The sequence below is a fragment of the Pelobates fuscus genome, chromosome 2 (assembly GCF_036172605.1).
Source record: "Pelobates fuscus isolate aPelFus1 chromosome 2, aPelFus1.pri, whole genome shotgun sequence".
Taxonomy (NCBI): domain Eukaryota; kingdom Metazoa; phylum Chordata; class Amphibia; order Anura; family Pelobatidae; genus Pelobates; species Pelobates fuscus.
Genome location: NC_086318.1, coordinates 245,550,560 through 245,574,240, shown reverse-complemented (window position 1 = coordinate 245,574,240; position 23,681 = coordinate 245,550,560). Strand labels below are relative to the sequence as shown.

At 40.0% G+C, this 23,681-nt stretch overlaps 1 protein-coding gene across 2 annotated transcripts in view; it reads left to right on the top strand.

Annotated features, from left to right (window-relative positions):
• PEX3 (peroxisomal biogenesis factor 3) overlaps window positions 1-18,358 on the top strand; it is a 68,620-nt gene extending 50,262 nt beyond the window's left edge. For both annotated transcript variants that reach the window (XM_063443316.1, XM_063443315.1), the window contains exons 9-13: window positions 8,236-8,404; window positions 10,724-10,794; window positions 15,219-15,341; window positions 17,377-17,473; window positions 17,628-18,358. In XM_063443316.1, the coding sequence (XP_063299386.1) occupies window positions 8,236-8,404; window positions 10,724-10,794; window positions 15,219-15,341; window positions 17,377-17,473; window positions 17,628-17,711 (544 nt within the window). In that variant the 3' untranslated portion in view covers window positions 17,712-18,358. The remainder of the gene's footprint in view (window positions 1-8,235; window positions 8,405-10,723; window positions 10,795-15,218; window positions 15,342-17,376; window positions 17,474-17,627) is intronic.
• Window positions 18,359-23,681: the final 5,323 nt, after the last annotated feature.

The window sequence follows — 23,681 nt, the reverse complement described above, 5'->3', positions numbered from 1 at the left end:
TATATTGGATATTAAATACAATATATAATCAAATAGCACTTAAAGGGACACTATAGGGTTAGGAACACAAACGTATTCCTGACCCTATAGTGTTAAAAACACCATCTAGCCCTCCAGCCCCTCCCTAAATGTGCTATAATCTTTTTTTTTTTATATATATATATATATATATATATTTATTATAATTTTGCAAATTAAACAAGTGTTAGAGAAATATAGTTGTGTCATAAGATAAACACAAAATATAAATATTACATTACATTATACACGAAACTACATAAAGAGACGTACAACAAAGAAAACAAGGTATCGGGTCGGCCATCGGGATCTGGAAAAAAGGACAGAGTCGATATCGCTTATTATATTCATTATAAATAGAGCCACTTTCGGAGTATTATTATCAGTGTTTATCTTACAGAAGCATCAATGCTAGGGTTGTTAAATTACATAAGGCTTGAATAGTTTATTCTTTATAATAAACAAACTATTTTCCCCAAATCTTATTGTAAAAGCTGATATTATTATCCTTAAAATACACTGCATTTTCCATTAGACCTTGATATTGAATCTGGGTTTTGATCTCTATTATAGAGGGAGATATATTCTGTTTCCATTTTCTAGCAATAAAGATCCGATTGAAGAACTCTCTAAATTAAAAAAATCTAGGAATAATAGAATGAATTAACTACATCTAAATAAGGAAAGGAATAACATTTAAGGAGAGGAACAAAGTAGAAACAACAGAGAATTTTGAGAGTGAAAGAAATAAGAAATTAAGAAATAACGTTACTATATACTGAAATATGACAGTTCTTTTATAAAGACTTACGGAATGGATATGCATACACATATTTTTCTAAATTATATAACTACTCAGAATATACATCACAAAAAGTAAAGATATATATCACCTGCACATGTAATAAACTGAATAGAAAGAGATATGATGTGAACTGTTGCGATACGAGTTATAATATTTGGTTATAATGGGGCATCTCCAAACAAATTCACTTTATTAATTTAAAAATGCATGTTCCTTTTAATTAACAAATATGATAGCACAAATTTATTTTTAAGGAGAAAAAAAAAGTAATTTCTATAGAAGTGCAATTGAAGAGGAAATTAAAGTAGGCTGTCCACATGCTATTTAACACTGGAACTTATATAATCTTATATCACATTGTATGATTTTACATAATTTAAACTTCACCTAGTATATATGCATTTATTCTTGATAACTACCTCGGTATATCTCAGAGAACATATGGTCATTTTTATTTGATTTTTAATTTATAATTGCTATCCGATCTCTGAATTTTGTTCCCCTCCCTACATATCATTCTATATATCCTTTTTTAAATTTTATTTTTAGGGAAAAGTGGAACTAATGCTAATGAGAGTCCTAGAGGGTTTATGATCCTTAGATTGAGCATGCTTTATAACTAATTACCTGGCCACAAAATGCCACCAGCGACTGATTTTCCCTGCGATTTTTATTTTTTGTTTTTGGGATGTTAGTATGTTTGGAGTTCTCTCCGGGTAACCACCTGCAAGATATATATTATCTAATTATGGTGGTACATTGTTTGTTTGTTATATTATATTGTAATGATATAATTATTTGTGTAATTTGTGAGGGACTGGCTATCGGGAATGGGGAAGGACGAGTCTCATTGAAAATTTTAGAGCCAGCTTTTGGAAGAGAACTCGTGGATATGAGTAACAATGTCAATTAAAATTGCATCTATAAATGCACAGGGTTTGAATTCTCCGGTAAAAAGAGGCCTTCTGTATAATATGTTGTTAGAAGATAAGATCGATTTGTGCTTTGTCTAAGAAGGAAAGGGAAAAAAAATTGTGGAACTATGCAAAATTTTCATATGTTATGAATGCTAATATGTTAGACAAAAAAAAAAAAGAGGAGTCGCTATTATTTTATTATTATTTGCTCCTCTAAACTTACATTTGAACAGATTTATTTGGAAAAGATTCAGTTGGAAGGTTTTTAATACTTGTATGTAAACTAAATGATATTATCTATACTTTGGTTAATTGATATGCTCCTAACATATTCTCACAAACATTCTATAGGAAACTCTTTGGAAATATCTGGAAAGTTAAAAAAGGGATATTATTAATTGGAGGAGATTGGAACACTATCCAAGATCCAACACTGGATAGAAGATCCAAAGACTTAAAACAATTGAACTATCCTCATAAAAAGCACTATATTTGGCTCCAAGACTTCCTAGCTAATTTTGGGTTATTCGATATTTGGAGGGTACAACATCCGACTGAAAAGGACTTTACGTTTTTATCTAAAGTCCATCTTAGTTATTCTAGAATAGATTTTTGTTTGTAACAGATATGGCTAATTTGAGAAAATCCGTAAGTTTATAAATTAGACCTATTGTTTGTTCCGACCATGCCCCTATAAGCGTAATACTAGAAAACAACCTAGAATATAACATTAGACCCCAGTGGCGCTTAAACGAATCAATTATAACATCTGCAAAAAATAGGAAGTATCTTGAAAATATGGCAAAATAATTTATAAAAATTAATGATAATGGACAAGTTTCTAACAAAACTCTATGGCTAACTTTTAAATGTGTTATGAGGGGTAATTTAATTAAGTTGGGTGTTAGAACTAGAAAAAGTAGAGATGCGAACTTAGCAGACCTTTATGTACAACTGTCTAATCTTGAACATAGCAATAAATTAAATCCAAATTCCCTTTTAGCTTCACAAATTAATACCCTCCAAGATCAAATAAAAGCAATTTTGGAAAATAAAATTAAAAATGCAATAATATCCCCTAACTAAAGATGGTACAGTATCAATAATAAAGTAGGGAAGTCTATGTCATATAAACCTAATTCAGATGAGAGAAAATTCACAATAAAAAAAATTATAGACGGAGATAAAATATGCTTATCACCGCGTAATATAAGTAAGGCCTTTGCTAGATACTATGCCTCATTATATAACTTAAAAGAAAATACCTTCTCTAAGAACGATTTAAAAGACTTTCTCACAAAGCTTAACCTTCCAAAATTAAACTCTGATAAATTACTAAATTTGAATAAGCCTATTGAAGCAGAGGAAATAAAGAAAACAATTGCCAAGCTTAGTAATGGGAAAGCACCTGGTCCCGATGGGTTTTCTGCGTACTTTTACAAATCCTTTGAGTCAATAATAACCCCTCTACTATTAAAAAACCTTTTCAGATATAACAACCTCCAATAGGTATTCCTCTAGAATTCTGGAAGACACAATTTACCCAATCCCAAAACCCAGGAAAGATCCACATTACATATCCAACTACCGTCCAATTTCCCTCATCAATCTTGATATAAAAATATTTTCAAAAATCCTAGCAGATAGATTGTCCCAGATAATTTCAGGTCTAATTCATTTAGACCAATCTGGTTTTATAAAAGGAAGATCAGCTAGTGATAATATTCGCAAAATTCTGAATATGATGATAGAAGTCGGCAAAAAATCTATCTCTACAGTTTTTATAGCAGTCGATGCCGAAAAGGCATTTGACAGAGTAAATTGGAAATTTTTATCAGCTACACTTTCCGCATTTAGGATTGAGGGATCTTTTAAGGATCTAACAATGTCTTTATATTCTTCTCTTATAGCAAAAATCTACGGTAATGGTTTAGATTCTGCATGGTTTTCTATTAAAAAAGGGAACCCGTCAGGGATGCCCATTGGCCCCCCTTCTTTATATTCTTTCTATTAAACCATTGGCAGTATATACAAGACAGCAGCATAACATAACTGGGGTGAACTTAGGAACTCAGGAACAAAAAATAACAATGTTCGCTGATGACATAATTCTGACATTAACAAACCCAGAATCTTCCATACCATTTACACTTCGCGGTATAGAAGAATACAGTAGATTTTCTAACTATAAGATCAATATGCAAAAAACTCCAGCTCTGCATAATAATCTACCAAGCGCATTAACAAATAACTTGAATAATGACTGTAAATTTAAATGGTCCAATTCCCTACGTTATCTGGGAATAAATATAAACTTTAACATTGAAGAATGGACCACTGATAATTACACCATACTTCTTAGAGCATTTAGAAACACAATTCTAAAATGGTCTAAATTACAAATATCTTGGTTTGGAAGAATAAATATTATCAGAGCATATTTACTTCCAAAATTAGAATATCTACTTCGCACCATCCCACTTAGAGTCCCAAGGAAAATACTTCAATTGTTTCATGGTATATTTGTATCTTATGTTTGGGGCAATAAAAAAAACAAGGATTGCTCTTAAAGTTATGTCAGCTAGATTAGCAGAAGGAGGTTTATCATTTCCAAATACATTTTATATCCATGACACAGTTATGTTTTCACACTATTTAGAATGGGGAAATAATAACTCAAAGCATAAAGCTTGGTATATACAGGGAGTGCAGAATTATTAGGCAAATGAGTATTTTGACCACATCATCCTCTTTATGCATGTTGTCTTACTCCAAGCTGTATAGGCTCGAAAGCCTACTACCAATTAAGCATATTAGGTGATGTGCATCTCTGTAATGAGAAGGGGTGTGGTCTAATGACATCAACACCCTATATCAGGTGTGCATAATTATTAGGCAACTTCCTTTCCTTTGGCAAAATGGGTCAAAAGAAGGACTTGACAGGCTCAGAAAAGTCAAAAATAGTGAGATATCTTGCAGAGGGATGCAGCACTCTTAAAATTGCAAAGCTTCTGAAGCGTGATCATCGAACAATCAAGCGTTTCATTCAAAATAGTCAACAGGGTCGCAAGAAGCGTGTGGAGAAACCAAGGCGCAAAATAACTGCCCATGAACTGAGAAAAGTCAAGCATGCAGCTGCCAAGATGCCACTTGCCACCAGTTTGGCCATATTTCAGAGCTGCAACATCACTGGAGTGCCCAAAAGCACAAGGTGTGCAATACTCAGAGACATGGCCAAGGTAAGAAAGGCTGAAAGACGACCACCACTGAACAAGACACACAAGCTGAAATGTCAAGACTGGGCCAAGAAATATCTCAAGACTGATTTTTCTAAGGTTTTATGGACTGATGAAATGAGAGTGAGTCTTGATGGGCCAGATGGATGGGCCCGTGGCTGGATTGGTAAAGGGCAGAGAGCTCCAGTCCGACTCAGACGCCAGCAAGGTGGAGGTGGAGTACTGGTTTGGGCTGGTATCATCAAAGATGAGCTTGTGGGGCCTTTTCGGGTTGAGGATGGAGTCAAGCTCAACTCCCAGTCCTACTGCCAGTTTCTGGAAGACACCTTCTTCAAGCAGTGGTACAGGAAGAAGTCTGCATCCTTCAAGAAAAACATGATTTTCATGCAGGACAATGCTCCATCACACGCGTCCAAGTACTCCACAGCGTGGCTGGCAAGAAAGGGTATAAAAGAAGAAAATCTAATGACATGGCCTCCTTGTTCACCTGATCTGAACCCCATTGAGCAACTGTGGTCCATCATCAAATGTGAGATTTACAAGGAGGGAAAACAGTACACCTCTCTGAACAGTGTCTGGGAGGCTGTGGTTGCTTCTGCACGCAATGTTGATGGCGAACAGATCAAAACACTGACAGAATCCATGGATGGCAGGCTTTTGAGTGTCCTTGCAAAGAAAGGTGGCTATATTGGTCACTGATTTGTTTTTGTTTTGTTTTTGAATGTCAGAAATGTATATTTGTGAATGTTGAGATGTTATATTGGTTTCACTGGTAAAAATAAATAATTGAAATGGGTATATATTTGTTTTTTGTTAAGTTGCCTAATAATTATGCACAGTAATAGTCACCTGCACACACAGATATCCCCCTAAAATAGCTCAAACTAAAAACAAACTAAAAACTACTTCCAAAAATATTCAGCTTTGATATTAATGAGTTTTTTGGGTTTATTGAGAACATGGTTGTTGTTCAATAATAAAATTAATCCTCAAAAATACAACTTGCCTAATAATTCTGCACTCCCTGTATATGAAAAGAGCCTATGTAATAATACCTTTGACCCTTTCAAACTTTTCTGGATTGATAAAAGACTTTTTAAAAACCTACCTATTGACAACGTAATTATCTCCCATACTTTCCAATCTATAATACCAATAAAGAAACACTTTTTTGCTCCAAACCAAATTTCCTCAAATGCCCCTCTGGAGATTCTAAAATTCTTCATTCAAGATCTTCATTTATCTGGTTGGTTACTTAGAGTTGGGTTAAAAATTCAGGACTTATACGATTTTTCTGGAATTTGTAGTTTTCCAAGTATTAAAGAAAAAATTGGACTTGTGAATAAAGAGTATTTTACCTATCTAAGAATAAAAAAACTTTCTTTATAAGGTAACTATAATTAAAGATTCGCTTTTTGGAGAGGTTAAAAATAAATCTTTAGCAGTTAGAAGATTTTTGGAGGTATTAAATCAAGAGGTAAAATATAATGCGATCTCTAGGTGGGAAACCGACCTAAATAAATCTTTTTGATCCCAAGATTGGTTAAAAGCATTTGAAGCTTTAAGAAAATCAGTCCATTGTATAAACATACAGGAAACATACCTAAAACTTATCCATAGATGGTATATGGTCCCTATGAAAATATGTAAATTTCAAGCCAATTCCTCAAATATCTGCTGGCGCTGTAATAGTGAACATGGTTCATTTGAACATGTGTGGTGGGAATGTATAGGTTTGGACATTCTTAAATTGGAAATATCTAAACTCTTTATTGATTTAAAAGTAAATATTACGTTCTCTCCAGAAAGATTTTTATTCCATCTAGACTTCCCAAAAATTCTCTCAATATTTGACTATACATATCTTGATGGCTGTTAAACTATGTATTGCTAAATATGCTATGATCTTACCCTTACTCCAGTCTGCTGCTGTTAGCTCTGCCCCAGATCTGCCTGTTTGGCTGACATCATTAGAAGTGTTTCCCATAGGAAAGCATTGGATTGGATGAGGCTGTCAAGGAGGCAGATCAGGGGCAGTGCTAGCACAAGCCACACACAGCCCTGGCCTATCAGCATCTCCTTATAGAGATGAATTGGATCAGTGCATGAGGAAAGTTAAATGTCTCCATGCAGAGGGTGGAAACACTGAATGTCAGTGCTGCACAGTGTGTAGCGCTGCCCTAGGTAGCACCTCTAGTAGTCATCTAAAGAGTGGCCAGTGGAGGTATCCCTAGGCTGTAATGTAAACATTGCATGTCCTCTGAAAAGAGTGTGTATAATGCAAAAAGCCTGACGGGAATCATTATACTCAGCAGAACAAATAAGCTGTAGTTGTTGTGGTGACTACATTGTCCCTTTAAGTTAACAAGCTAGAGCAGTCATCAATGTGGTTCCAGTGACTGCCTCAGTTGAAGCTTTGAGGTAATGGAACTAGATACACTGCTCTGGTATCAGGAACAAGGACATATCTGAATATCTCTGTAGATAGTGGCACAAACATTCCCTGCTCAAAAACTCACAATTACAGGGTCATACGTAAAATTGAATTTGTACATAGCAACATTCCTTTGAGTCATAAGAGAGTTAGAAGCATATATACCGAAAAAATAATAAAATATAGTTTATTCATTAAACTCTGAACTATAGCAAGTTGCAATCTGAACTGCAAAATAGCCTCTATCCACCGCTTGGCTATTTTAGCCTTAAATTTGCAATTTACATTTCAGTTTGCTACAGTTGTGGAGTTTATTGAATAACAGTGTAATAACAAATATTCTAAAATCTACCTTAGAGGAAATGTTTCATGTTTTGTTGCTTTATGTGTGTGTAATGATCTTTGTTACGGTTTCTTTCCTGTCATTGAAAGTTCTTAAAACTGGAATTGTTAAGTAAGGATTTTGCCAGGATTTTTATACTATTTACATTTACAGGGCATATTTTCTATGACATATACAAGGTCATTCAGCAAAGTGAGAATTCAAGGTGACTTTAAAGTAAATTTCAAATTTAAGGTCAAAATAGCTGAACTGGAAACTCTTTCAGCTACACTTTCCATTCAACTACTCTAGCCTTAAACCTGAAGTTTACTTTGAATTGTCACTTTAGTAGATATCCCTGATAATATGATTTGCCAAACAATTGTAAAAAGATAAAACCAAGAACAAACCTGTTAGTCTGTGTGAGTTAAGAAGACACAGATAAGTTCCCACTAAATTTCCTATCGATTTTGAAGAAAAAAAAAAATCTTCTTTTTTAACAGCTTGTCCTTGAAACACTCCCTCTCTCTCGTGGATGTGGAGCAGAAAATGAAAGAAATCCGTAGGCAAATAGAAGGCGAGGTGGAATCACTGGGTGAGGCAGAATCAGAGTGCAAGTCGCAGTTATGTCGTTATATGATGCCGGATGAGGAGACCCCATTAAATACCCAGGTATCTATTAACCTGTAACAATTGGAGCATGGTGTGTAGGTTTTCCATGTTGCATTATTTTTTTTAATTGTGACCTCTTACATCTTCTAAAGTGCCAAAAGGTGAAAGTTACATTTTAAGTTACAGTTGTGTGGGATGAGACCTCACCCACCTGGTTACGATAGAGTGGGAGTTGGAGCAGGAACTTATTAGACTCGGTTCAGCAACAGGCAGCGTTACAGGGAGAGGAGATTGTAGGTCCCTCATCCCAGCAGCAGCAAGCATCACTGGGAGTGGAGATGGTCGGTCCCACTACCCAGCACCATGCAGCATTACCGGGAGTCGTGACACTCGGTATGACTCTTCAACGGCAGTATGGTTCAAAGGGTTCAAAGGCAGTATGGTTCAGAGGAGACAACTGGTTCCTCTCCCCAGAGGCAGGGCCTGTTATCAGGAGACAGGACAATTGGAGCGTACGGTACAGATGGGACCTATGTCTCTGCACCAGCCCTACAGGGATGCTGGGCAGCATTCCCAGAGCCCCAGCCACAGCAGAGTGCCTACCCAGCAGAAGAGCTGGCATCAGGGCAGAGCGCTGCTGGTCTCTGTCCACGAGTCCCTGAAGCTTTTGGCACAGGAGGGTTGGATGGGACCGTGGTCTCCACACCTGGAGTACAGGGATGCGGGGCAGTCGGCCCGGATCCTCAATCCCGTAGTAGGGGATCCCAAGTCATCCTGATTGTGCCCCTTCAGCAGAGCAAGGGTCTGGGATATGGTGCCATCTGTTTCACTCCCCCAGGGCTCTGTGTATCCCTGAGAGGGGAGAATTGCGCCCTTCCCCTCCAGCAACAACAGGATGCCTCAGGAGTGGATTATAGTTTGTGCACTGCCCAGGAAAACCCCTGGATATTTAAACTGGAACGTGGGACAGGAGGCCCTCTGGAACACTGCAACGTTTAGGAAAATACACCAGACTAACACAGATCCAAACTGATTGGAGGTCTGGGGTCTGGTTAGTATTAGTTTGTGGGATTTATTTGTTCTGTTCGGGACGTGAACAAACTCACGAACCGGGTACCACCTCGGTGCTTGTTAACCCCTGTTAACCTCTCCTGACACTTCAATCATCGTGTGTTCTAATTTTACTGCTGGGTGGCCGCCATTCGTATGCACGATGTTGGCGGCAATCTTGTTCGCGGGAATGCAGGCAGCAGTGTTTGGGCGTCAGTCTCGTGGACTAAAACCGGACACTGAAACTCCCAAACACCACTGAACTTTGCCGAACACCTGCTTCTTCCCCACACGTCAGGAGAGCGCCATTCTGTAGGTTTGTTCGTATGGTTCATACGAACAAATGCTACCAACAAGCCAGAGTGTGCGTTCTGTATTTCTTTCGTATGGATTTCCTGAAGTTGACCGTGCGCCACCACTAAATCCTTGGAACTGTTTTGGGGAGGCGCCTCGTGTGCGGTCAGTCAGAACTTTATCCCGGTGGCATTTCGGCTGTGTTCGTGGGATCTGAGTGCTTTTTAGCTATGTTGGGTGCACATATCCAGGCTATCCAGGGATGTATAGACTGTGGGGGTCCCAATGTGGGAAATATGTATTTTTGTGTGTTTTCTATAATTTGTCCTTTTATGCTTAGTCATGGTGACATGACATTTTGGGGACCATTTGTAGGTGTGTTTATGGGAGTGTCATGTTTGCTGTGTCCCTGTTTTGTATAAAAACAGGCATTTGAGCCTGGATTAAAGAGATTCCTGTTGTACCCTTCATCAAGTCTAGGCTGATGTTTGGGTAGCTCAGAGCTTTAATCACTGCTTCACTTGGGATTTTGGAGAACTACAGTGGATATACTCAGTCGGAGAATAGGGGATTCGTTACAGCTGCCTTTTTAGAATGCTGCTTCCTCTGTCTTGCGCTCAACTTCTCCACGCTCTTGGAGACACTGGACACTCCCTATAGAGGCATTTTACTGCGCTTGTGCAATAATATCAAGATTGATGATCTCAGCCATGGAGGCCGAGCCGGCCACGGCAAGACCAGCACAGTGATGGAGAAAAGGTAAGTTTAAAACCTTTTTACTCCATTCTCTGTAAACAAGTACTCCAGCAATATAGTGTTAGGAATGCATGTTTGTATTTCTAACACTATAGTGTTCCGTTAATAATTGTTTTAATAATCGTTTATAATGTATCGACACTCAAACATTACTTGGCAACATTATTAGTCCATGCGTAATACTGAAACTGTCAAGAGGCGTTAATGCTAACTGTCTAATGTTTTTGAAAAGTTTATGTCAAGCCCCTGAACTATTTGTGAACATTTTGCAATTAATAGGCATGTGGACTAACGGAAAAAGATGTCACAACAATAAGACTACTGAATGAAACAAGGGACATGCTTGAAAGGTAAGCATTAGTAAAAAGAAAGTATTATTTTATAATGAAAGGGGCGGTTGTTTGCTTTTTGGAAATTTCAACATAAAATCTTGGACACTAAAGGTGTATATATATATATATATCAGGCCGGTGAGATAGCTTCATCCTTCTGAGGCAGATAAAAGATAAATTGAGTACCATTAAATTGTAATAGTCACAAAACAGAAAAGTGCTGGTGCGCATACATATGTACAGAACCCCTCAAGTGTTGAGAAGTATTTACAAACAGATGATACAGTGCAAACAAGTGTGATCCCTTATAGGGTATCTACAAGCCCAGGTGTATATACTTATAGCCTGTTACATTGTACAGTTGATATCTGTAGTTTAAGGAGACAAAAGTAGGGGGGAGGGAACAGAGAAAGCACTCCTAGTGCAATACAATTATTAAAATTTAAACTAAAATAAACTGTCTCTTTAAGAATGCAACTCACAAATGTAGAGTGGTATGAGCCCCACTCTAAGCTATCTTGCCCAGGGAGGATCAGCCCCTTGGGTACGTGGGATCTGATAAATGCTCCTGTGACTCCAGTGTCAGGCAAAAATCATTTATTAAAAATAAAAACAACTGATAGTCACATAATAAAAAAGCACAGTCCAGCTGCAGCTCACCACACCATGGGGAGTTTGATAACAGTTCAGTGTAATCTCTCTCCTTCTGGGGCTGGTCCTGCTGGCTGGTGTGTGTATTCAGTTCACTTCCTTGTATCCTGATACCAGGTCAAATTGTAATAGTAACAACCCCTGGATGCTGGGTAAAGTAACATCCCCAGGACGAACTTGAAAACCAGGGTAATCTGAATGTACCTTTCCTGGTTAAATACTTTGTTAATTAATTATTATATCTTTACATAAAGTATGCTTTAGAATGAAACCGGAAAAGCGGACATAGAAGACAATTTATATACACATGGGGGGCGGAGCCTGACCGGAGAGCTGAACAGACACGCTTACTGTAGGCTCCGGAGCCTGCACCCGGTTTTCGGCGAAAATCAGCGGGAAATCGACAGATCCTGCACCCCAGTTCACCCTGCCTACACAAAGGAAGGGGTACCGGGGGACACCTTGCATGCCTAAATGCCCGCTGTGATGCTGGACCGAAGGACCGAGGCCTACATCTCACAGGGCTGGCGAGAGACGGCCGCTCTCCCAGCTCACCAATCCATGAAGCACCCGCAGTATCGGACCTCCCTCCCCCCTCCCCCCCCCCCCCCCAGGACCGGCGGGGGTTATCCCGGTCCCCTTAGCATGTATTGTCGGCCCACAAACGCCACAAAAGCTGACGACACTCCACAGCAGGTTCTGAACAAGCAAGCTAAGTACCACAAAATAGCGACCACAAACCTTAACGCCGAGCCTGCGTCCCCTCAGCCTCTTCAAGAACACCTGGATGCTCTGCTGCAAAGTTTTTGGGAGAAACTGGAGCAGCGTAGGGCTCAACGAACCCCTAACCGACATGAGGTAATGGGGCAGCTGGAGGCCGCGAGACGGAGAGGGCAGATCCCGGGCACAGCCGCCTTACACATGCTGGCGGAATGCCCTCCTAGGCAGAGGCCCAACAGGAGACTCACTCCAAAACACCGACCACACCGCAGGAGCGCCCACAATGGGAAAGACCCAGCCCCGAGAGGTACCAGAGTCTGTGGACACGAGGTGTGGGCCCAATCGAAAGCCTGGAGCTGGGGCGAAGCTTCACGCCGCACTCCATTCTCCTCCACCTTGACCCACCTGACACCTCCGCAGCTGAACAACCAATTACCCCTCCAACAAACATCAACCATAATGCTGACAGGGATCGGCTGAATGAAACCAAGACCCAGACATAAAAGGCCAGACCACAAGCTGACGAACACTTACGACCTGGCGCAATGTTACCCAAGCAACCTGCCTACGTGATATGAATATCCACTTGTTTTGTATTACCAAGTACTGCACTTAAGCCTTACTAGTTATTCCCATTTTTCATAGGGGCATTAGCTGTGCCTGTCGCGTACTCTCTAAGATATATATTTAGACCATGCGACCACCAGGTGGCATTTTTAAGTGTCTTGCCGCCATAATTGTATAACTTACATCTCTGACTTACTACTATAGATACATTAATGGAGGTAAACATTTCGGATTGCTACTGCATCCAGGCTGACACCAAGCTGGCAAGGAAACCCGGCGGGCTAGGTGGTCATATATCCATTCATTTACGCTGGTGCCCACTATAATACTCTGCGTGATTAGGAACGCATCTAGCTACTGTTTTGAGCACCCAGCTAATTAACTCGTAGATTGCCATGTAACTACCTTGATGCCTAACTAAACATGTTAGTTACACACGTTATAGGATTCACCATATGTAAGATTGACAAAAAAATAAGAATTTATATACACATATGCACACATAATATGAAACTGAAAGAAATGGGAAAGTTTGGGAAGAGCAAAAAAGTTAAATATTAATTTTTCATTTAAATTTTATAGATTTTTTTTTTTTTTTTTTTTTAAGTGATTTTCAGATTTATTTCACGTTTAATCTCTCATTTCTCCCCATCACATTTTCATGATCACTGCTCAAATCCAATGGGGTTCGTTCGCTAAACAGTGAATCATATTGTAGTTGATTGAAAATAAAAGCAAAAAATAATCCATTCAAAATATCTAAGTTATGCAATATACTATTACTTGATTATAATCACAGCTTGATTTTTGGCTATATTTTGCAGTTCAGTTTCAGTTTATTACATTTCACCATTTAGTAAATCACACTAATGAGAAACTGTAATTGCATGGAACTAATTTTCTTATGGTGTGAAGGATTACCAGAGTGATATATGTTTTCAGTTTTATGTTTAGTGTTTTTAACTTTTGATATTTTGTGCATCTTTTTGAAGAGGAAACAGTGTAAAATGTAATCATCATGTTAAGATGTTAACTTTATTATCCGTGTCTGGCTATTCTTCCTAGACCAGGATTATCTAATTAGCAGGTAGCTTCCCTTATCAAGGCCTTCATCTGACATTCCAACAGCTTTTCACCCTTGGGACCCATCCAAAGTATGGGTAGCCAAGTGGATTACCATATTAAAAATTAAACATAAAAACATAACAAATTGGAACCTTGTATGATGTTTTCTCGAGGGTCGGCTTAGTCGTGGGTGGACGTTTCCCCCCCCCCCCCCCCTCCCATCTCCCCTTCGTCTCTCCAGCCTTCAGCCCCTGCTGCTCCCGTCTGGGGTCTTCCCACCGGGCTTCTTTCCCACCGGGGCTTCTTTGTGAGCTGTGACCCCGGCCAGAATTCCCCATGGATCCCGGGAGACAGTGTGTCCGGCCTCCCCCATGGGGCTCATGAGAGTCTCCCCTGTCTCCTCTACCATTTTCTCATTGCACCTCCCGCTATGCCACCCCACGGCCTCCGGGCCTCTCCCCCTCCACTGAGTGGCTCCCTGCCTGCCCTCGCTCTCTCCCCCTCCTGCCCTCCCAGACTACAAACTGGTCCCAAAGGTCCCACACCTTTTGGAAGGTTTTAACTGAGTGTCTCACCTGTGCCGTCAGTTTGTCAATGAGATAGTTATCGTTTATTTTGGCGATCACCATAGACAGTAGGGGCATCTCTGAGCTCAACCATTTCTGGGCTAAGGTGCGTCTGGCTGCCAGCTACACCATGTTAAGTAGTTTCTGTTCATGTCTGGGTAAACCCTCGGTAGATCTGGAAAGGAGGCATGCCCAAGGGTTGAGCGTGAGGGATCTCTGAAGTATCTGGGAGCTCAGTCCTACCACCTTCACCTAGTTTTCCTTTACTTTGGGGCGTGCCACCACATGTGAACGTAACTCCCTCTCTCTCCACGTGTCCTCCAGCATTTGTGCGTGGGGCTAATCTTCATAGGATATTGTTTGACCTGGGTGGTGTACCACCTAAGGAGGGTCTTTTAGGCTTGTTCCTGGAGAGTGACAAATATGGAGGATTTTGCGTTCGCCTCCCATATGTCCTCCAATTCCACACCCTCCAGTTGTTCCCCCAGGTCAGTCTCCCACTGGCTGGTGTAGCGCAGGGCCCCCCATTCATTGGATTCTGCACTAATGTGGCTGTATAACAGTGATATCAGGCCCTGCGGTGCCCTTTCTTGGAAGCACATCTTCTCAAAAAATGTCAGGGGGGTTGTGGCCGCTGCATGGACCTCCCGGCGGGCGGCAAAGTTGCGCACCTGGAGATATTGGAAGTAGTCCTTCGTTTGAAGGGTGGCCAGTTCCTTTAATCTGTCATATGTGACAATCTTGTTGTCCAATGTTTTAACAAATATTAGTCCATACTTGTATAGAAAGTGTTTAACCTGGAATTATATATTGATATTTTAGTTGTTTTTACTGATGTAAATTTACAGAGTTCCTTACTTCATATCTTCACAGCCATGACTTTAGCACTGTATTGAACTCCTGTTTGAGTCGAGGTTTTGGAAGGCTTCTTGACAGCGTTGCAGAATTCTTCCGACCTAATGAGCAGGATGTGAACCAAAATAGCTCTGTGAACAGGTATACTTTAATAATTTCTCAGAAGCATTATCTCATATCTTAGGGAAGCATTTTTGATATAGTACAAAAGAAAATGTGAGCTTTCTAAATAGTATAACATTATTGTGAATACAACTCATTTGGTTTATATTAGATATTTATCATCTTGTGTTCCAGTTCCTCTTCACTTTTCAGATTGTTTAAGCTTTAAGGGCAATCACTTTGTAAGTTCAGATGCACAGTTATGCTATATTACATGTAAGGCCAAAGTTAGCCAAACACAAAGCATTGCTGATTTGGAGAGCCTTTCCAGCTTGGCTATATTGGCCTTAAATTTGAGAATAATTCTCTTTAGTAAATGTCTATATTTAGTTTGTGTTGGAATTTTTTTTATATAGGAATAAATCAGATGAATGTTAGGTGCTAAACGTCTGTAATAGGCAGGGCCGGTGCAAGGATTCTTGCCGCCCTAGGCAAGGATCCAATTTGCCGCCCCCTCATGAATGCCACTACATTCCCCCAGAGGTTTATTCACTGAACACTGAATTCCAGTGAAGAGACATTTATGGAAAGCGACACACTGAGTAGACCGCAAAGGGAAACTATAGTGCCAGGAAAACAAACTTGTTTTCCTGGCACTATAGCTTCCCCCCGTCAAGCGCCCCTACCTCGTGGTGCAAAAGGGGTAAAAAAAAACTTCCGTCACTTACTGGAGTCCACTGCTGATGTCCCTCCGTGCTGGCTCGGTTCCACTTTCACTCCTCAATGGCCGCATTAGAATTTCCCCATAGGAAAGTATTACACAGATGTTTTGGACTACATTTCCTATAATGCTCTTACAGCCATAATGCTTGCAAAGCATCAAGGGAGATGTAGCCCATAACATCTGGAGGGCTGAAGGTTCCCCATCCTTACTTTAAGTGAAAGCAGACGCACGGTGAGAAATGTAGAGAACGGAAACAGCCTAGGGAGACATTTAGGGAAAGGACAGAGAGACTGTTGAGATAGTTAGGAAACAGACTGGGAGACATTTAGGAGAGAGACATAGTAAGCACACATTTAGAGGAAAAAAAGAGATACTCTCACTAACACACACAGTGTCACATGCACACTCTCACTAACACACACAGTGTCACATGCACACTCTTACTAACACACACAGTGTTACATGCACACTCTCACTAACACACACAGTGTCACATGCACACTCTCACTAACACACACAGTGTCACATGCACACTCTCACTAACACACACAGTGTCACATGCACACGTTTACTGACATACACAGTGTAATTTGCACCCTCTCACTAACACACATACACTGTCACTTACAGTCTCTCACTAACAGTGTCACTTGCACACACTCACTGACATACAGTGTAACTTACACACTCTCACTAACACACACACACACTGTCACTCAAACACAAGCTCACACCAAAGTCACACTTTATTTACACACAGAAATACAGCAATTTAACACACGCACACCCTAATTTACAACCATGTGCACAATAAACAATACCCCTTAGCCTACCTGGGGGCTGTGAAGAGAAGAGGTCCAGGCTGCGGGAAGTTGATCTTCTTTCTGTTGGGGGAGCAGGAGAGCAGGAGAGCCATACACTGAGCACAGGCTGCTTCCTGTTCCCCTCAGAGAGCTTCCGGTGTTCACAGGCACAGGGCAGGGGGATACTAAGTCACATCCTGGCTTCCCCTGGCAGCAGGAAGCAGTGTGCTCGGGTGCTGGGGTTGCAGCAAACCCCGCTCCCTGAGCAGGCAAACGGCAGAAAGGAGCCCAGCAGCCGCATGGCTGCGCTGGGGGGGATGGTTAAGGAGCCACTCAGCCAGCGTTCCAGCCCCAGACTGCAACAGGGCAGCCCATCAGGAAACTTCCCAGTGGGTTCCCCCTGCAGGTCGGCGCCCCAGGCAAATGCCTGTTTATGCTTTATGGCAGCGATGGCCTTGGTAATAGGGCATTGTACAAAATGTTACAAATATATTATGTGCTCATATAGTAATTTTACTTTCTGTGTATTGTTTTTCTTTATTTACAGCCTTTCCAGTATTAGCCTTCCTCTAGCCAAAATCATCCCTATAGTAAATGGACAGGTACACTCCATATGCAGTGAGATGCCCAATCACTTTGTTCAGGTATTAAAAAATAAATAAAAGGGAAACACATATTAACGTATGTATGTATGTGGGTTGGTGATTACGGTCACTGAATTTTATTCTCTAGTATTGTGTCCAAACATTACAGTCCTTTTGGTCTAATCTATTGTTTTTTTTGTTGGTGCATTTTTAGGATCTCTTGCTTATGGATCAAGTGAAAGACTTTGCTGCTAATGTATATGAGGCTTTCAGCACACCTCAGCAATTAGAGAAATGATGGCAAGCCCAACTGTCAATAATTGTTATCCCTGAAATCCAGCAAGCATTAATGTTTACAGTTTGTGTATGACATTCCTCTTGATTCAAGTAATTGAAGATGCCTCAGACCTGAAACATGAGTAATTTGCCATCTGTGGAGTGATAAGGCACCATGCAAATACAGTTACTAAGCAAACAGTGCAGATGTGCAAAGTATTTCCTGTTAAATTCACACAGGTTTTATTTTACAAGAGCCCTATTTTTTTGAAAGCATGATCACCTCATTTTCATCTGGAAAGTTTTGCCGTTTTCTGCATGATAATGTGCATGCTTTGGTACTGATAATGCACATGGTATGCATTCATAGTGTAATTGGCTAAATGCCGAAATGCTAAATGAAACAGAATATTGGTTCCCACAACCCAGTTTTGGTCCAGGTTTTTAAGTTTTCTACATATGATTACATTTTATTTAAGGATCAGTCCTTATCGCAGGTTTGTTCTGTTATTAGGAATAATTTAATAGTGGTCACAAGCTGTTCTATGGTTTTTTTTTTTACTACATATTTTGAGAACTATCTTAAGATAAGATTTTTGGAAATGTTTCTGGGTCTTAAGTAGTAATAAAATATACGATGTTTATGTTGAACCATACGTATCTTGTATCTAGTATAAACAAACACTGTGTAGCATGGAGCTTTATCTTCTCACGGCGAATAAGTCCAAAATGCCACAGACCTTATTAATGGGGCACTTGTTGTACAAGCATTGCTCCAGTTTGCATCCATCCACTGAAACTCAGGCAGTCCCTATAAATGCACTAATCGTTTTGTTTGTTTAGTACTTCTTAAAGAATTTAAACAAAAAATAGAAAATTAATTTTCCCATAATTTTCTAGAAAGATAATTGATATAATTTATTCTGTGTATTCAAACAGTTTACTCTTACTCCATAGTACACTGTCTTGTAGATAATTTTATTAATAAATGGCTGCATAGCCAGTTTAATCATGTGTTTCACGTTTTATTATTGCAATTTACATTTCGCGCTTCATATTTTGGTTTAGCATACTTTTAGATTAATTCTTCATATTTTTCTAATCATGATTATGTGTGGTTCATTTTAAAGGAACACTATAGCATTAGGAATATACAGCCCTGCTGCAGGCGCATGCACAGCACTCAAGGCAATGCATCTAAGATTTTGCCGTAAAGAATCACTAAATACAATGTTTCTCTATGGTCACCCATGACGGCACTGCACACGCTTTCAAGCTCTCTAATTAGTGAACTTAAGGATTTGGGGGGAGCAGGACTGAAGGCACTAGAACTTCAATAAGATGAAGTTGTTAAAGTGCCTACAGTGTTCCTTTAATTACCAGTTCAAACTTTTAAGTCAGTTGTCTCAACATGGAAGATTAGTAACTTATTGCAAATTATGCATAACATGCTAAATCCTTACTGTAAATGTATCTGTTGTTGGCATTTGAAGCTCTGATCTTTTTTGGGTGAAGATGGCCATCATTTTTTAACATTTTTTTTAGAAATCCTTACTAATGAGAAAGCTGCTGAAAACATATGATACCAACAACCAAATTGAGAATTTCAGCCTCAAACCTTTGACTTTTGGAAGTTTGAATTACTTGATTTATTATTCCTTCAGGAAGTCTAGATTAGTTAAAATGAAAAAAAAATATTTTTTATAATTCTTACAAAATGGGATGACCATCTTTCACATCAGGAGAGGAGCAAAATTCACAGCTGCTTCTACAATTCCCGGCTCCATCTCATGGATTCTCTAGTTAGGTTCATACAAATATAGTCTAACATAACTGGAGGTGTAAAGATTGTGTTATATTACTTCTCAGTCAAGAGAGATTCTGCATGTGATAGTGGCTACCAATAGTAATAGTTTGTACCCAATTTCCTTGAGTGGTGCCACTTATGGTAAATAGAAATTCTCTGTGATACTCTTCAGACAGAAAAAAAAAAAACAGCTAAGTACTGGACTTTATATCTCATTAATCCATATTGAGTATCTTGAGCAGGCTTTTATGAGAATAGGCCTGTCTCCTACTGAAAACAGCAGGAAGGCTGCAACTGGCTGACGTGTCACTCTTTAAGTGATTTTGGACCTAGGTACACTTCTATAAAATATAAATCCAATGAGTATACCAGCAAACAAGAAAAGAAACACTCAATAGAATGTGGCAGGAGAGTGCAAATAGGACAAAAAATATATTCTATACTAATGCATGGCACATAAAAATAGAGTACAAACTACACTTCAGTGCATGCTTGTTTTACCTTCACTGGGTGCTTCAAAATGTCCAATTTGCATAGAGTCTCAGTAAAGAGTTATACTTACAGGTAAATTAAATTTAGCAGCTTTAAATTGACAAATGGGAATGACCATTTAATGTTACCACTACTTTAGGACTTCATTCAACCTATTACAGACCAGAAGTCACCATGTTTGTCGCAATCTTTGAGATGGCTTATGGCATATGATCTGAAAACCACAGGTCTAGCAGCCTGCATTAATTCTGTTATTGACTTGTCTCAAAAATCTTGGAACACAGTAAAGTTATCTAGTGAAAACAATAATCAATTTATAGTGGCAGAAACATCTCATGAATCAATGTGTCTTTTATTTCAATAATGCATCATAATCCATAAAATTGCACAAAAGTGGAAAAGCAACCAACAAGATTAGCCAATCATAGGTAATTATTTGAAGTTAACAATACATCAGTGTATGTGCATGTACATGCTCATGTGTAGATGAAAATGAATAGCACTTAGAGTGAATGCTATGGGAGTTCACAGGCTAACCAAAAACGTAAATGCTTTACCAAGTGTATGGTATGAATATTGTAAGGATATGAATTTTTCAGTAGATTACTATGAAATAATACAGTCTGTATTTCACTGTTAAACATTGGAAGAATGTAGGACTTGTATGAACAGGGCCGGCCTTAGGCATTTGGGCGCCCTGTGCGAAAAATCTTCACAGCACCCCCCCCTTCCCGTCCCCCCCTCCCGCACTCCTTCCCCCTTCACACACACCCTGTCACACACACACAGGCAGACAGCCATACACACACAAACACACTCAGGCAGTCATACACAGACAGCCACACACAAACACACACACACACAGACATAGAATGTGACGGCAGATAAGAACCATTCGGCCCATCTAGTCTGCCCAGACAGTCACACATAGGCAGTCACACACACAAACACACACAGGCAGACAGCCACACACACACACAAACACACACAGGCAGACAGCCACACACACAGGCAGCCACACACAAACACACAGAGGCAAACAGCCAAACACACAGAGGCAAACAGCCAAACACACAGACAAACAGTCAAACACACACTGGCAGACAGCCACACACACACAGGCAGGCAGACAGCCACACACAGACAGACAAACACACACAGGCAAACACACTAACAGACACACACACACTCACATTAACAATTTTTTTTTTCATTTATTTAAACACCCCCCCCAGCCTCCTTACCTTTGGGAATGCTGGGGGGGGGGTCTCTTCCTCCCTGGTGGTCCAGTGGCTGCTGCTGGGCGAGTGGCACTGGCTGGCTGGCGGGCGGCTGGCGAGGGAGCACTTCCTCTGAGCTGTATGCTCAGCTCCCTCGCGCGCCACAGAGTGAGGCTGGGAGCCGGAATATGACGTCATCTTCCGGCTCCCAGCCTCACTCTGCGGCGTGCGAGGGAGCTGAGCAGACAGCTCAGAGGAAGTGCTCCCTCGCCGGCCGCTTACCAGCCCCGCCCGACCGCCCAGCATGTCTGTTAGCCGCAAGGCTAACAAGGCATTTGCCCTGGGCATTTGGGGGCGGCTTTTTTTGCCGCCCCCTGGAAAATGCCGCCCTAGGCAAATGCCGTCTTAGCCTTGCGGCTAATACGCCCCTGTGTGAGCTATGCGGCTGCAGGGCGCCCCCTGCTCCATGGCGCCCTGTGCGGCCGCACAGCTCGCACACCCCTAAGGCCGGCCCTGTGTATGAAGACTACAAAAGCAGCTTATCAAATAGTTCAAAGCTACTAACTAGGTCATGTGAATGACAAACTATTCTAGACAAATTAGTAGCTTGGTGAATCTAATCTGGAAGAACCTGCTCATCCACTCAGATTGTTATGGGAGTGAATAGATAGCACTCTGCAATGTTGCTCAATCTCACCTTTTATGTAAAGCAGTTCATGAGATTTTTCTATTAACAATGTTTGTATGCTAATTTGTTAATTACAGTTCCTTGAGGATAAAATTAAGACGTAGTTGGATGTATATTTCCTATGCATGACAAAAGGTCAAACCTTCAGCCGTCGCTAGTAATGGCTGAGAGGAAAAAAAAAAAAGCTCTCTATAGAGGATCCTACATAGACATCAGTGCTGTACTCTTGCGCATGCACATGAGTACACAGTGGCGGAACTAATGTAGAGAGGGCGCTGGTGGAAGAACATTTTTTTGGGCTCCCCTCTAGTTCAAGTGTGGCCAAAAGCTAGATACCCAGCTGATGTACAATTCCAATAATGGTATACCAGCTTGGCATGTACAATTGTCCCATTCTTGCAGGGTTGTATTTGTGCGTTTGAATGTAAGCATGCTTTTGTATAGAGTATGTGTGTGTATTTGTATGTACTGTTTCCCTTGGAATGCAGTTGTGTACTTGTGTGTAGTGTTTGTGTTTGAATGCAAGGGTGTGTTTGTGTGTAATGTTGGATGTTAAATGCAGGTGTGCTTTTGAGTGCAGTGTTGGTGTTTGTATTTTGTATTTACGTGTGTGTATAGTATTGGTGTTTGAGTGAAGGAATGTGTTTGTATATAATTAAGTTTGAATGATGTGTTGAAAGGGTGTGTTTATATGTAAAATTTGTGTTAGATTGCAGGATTAGGTTTGATTGCTTGAATGTATGCGCATACAAACATACACTGATATACATACACACATTCACGTACAGACTGACATATGCACATACCTTAACACGTGCACGCTGACATATTCACACCCTGACACAGAGATGCACACAAAGACACATACCTTGACACAGACACACTAAAACATAGATTGACACAGATATATACACACACACACTGACACACAGATGCACAGACTGAGAGATATATATATACACACACACACACACACACCCTGAAACAAAGATACTTACACACTGATGTGTGTGAAAATTATATATACACAGTATAATATACTTAAATTTTGGTATAGGATGTCTGTTATTATTATTTACAATCAACACCATCTTTATACAATGGGTTATAGTGTAATATGTTATACAGTAATAATATTTTGATTTCTGTGAAAATAATCTGATTGCGGTTAAACTGGTTTCTCGTTTAATTCACTTTTTTATACTATATATGTTTTTCTTCATTTTTCTTGGTTTTGGGGAGTACTATCCTCTCTTTTCACTTGGTCTTTATTACGTTATCTCTCTGCTTTTTGATTTATTTAATAGTATCTGCACGGCACTTTATCACTTAGTGAGATCGTAGCGGTTGCCATGGTGACGTAGACGTTTCCTTAGTTACGGCGCCGTTACGCAACGTAGGCGGGTCACATGACATTCGTAATACTTCCGCACATGCGTGGTGAGTTAATTGGTACGCCGGGTTTTATGGATTACACCGGGGGCAAGTCATTTTATGTAACTAATATGGATATATATTTAGAGTTATTTGCACTTGCTTTTTATGTCACTTCATCCTGAGGAAGGTCCATGTGCGGACCGAAACGTTGATTTCTTGTTCAATGGAATAAAATATACTTTTTTTCATATTCTAAGTCTGTGAGTGCAGTCTAATTTCTACATATATATATATATATATATCCCTCCCCCTCCCCCCCCCCGATATATACACACTCCGACACACAGATAAACACCGATATATTCAGATACACATACACACTGATATAAAACACACCCTGACACATAC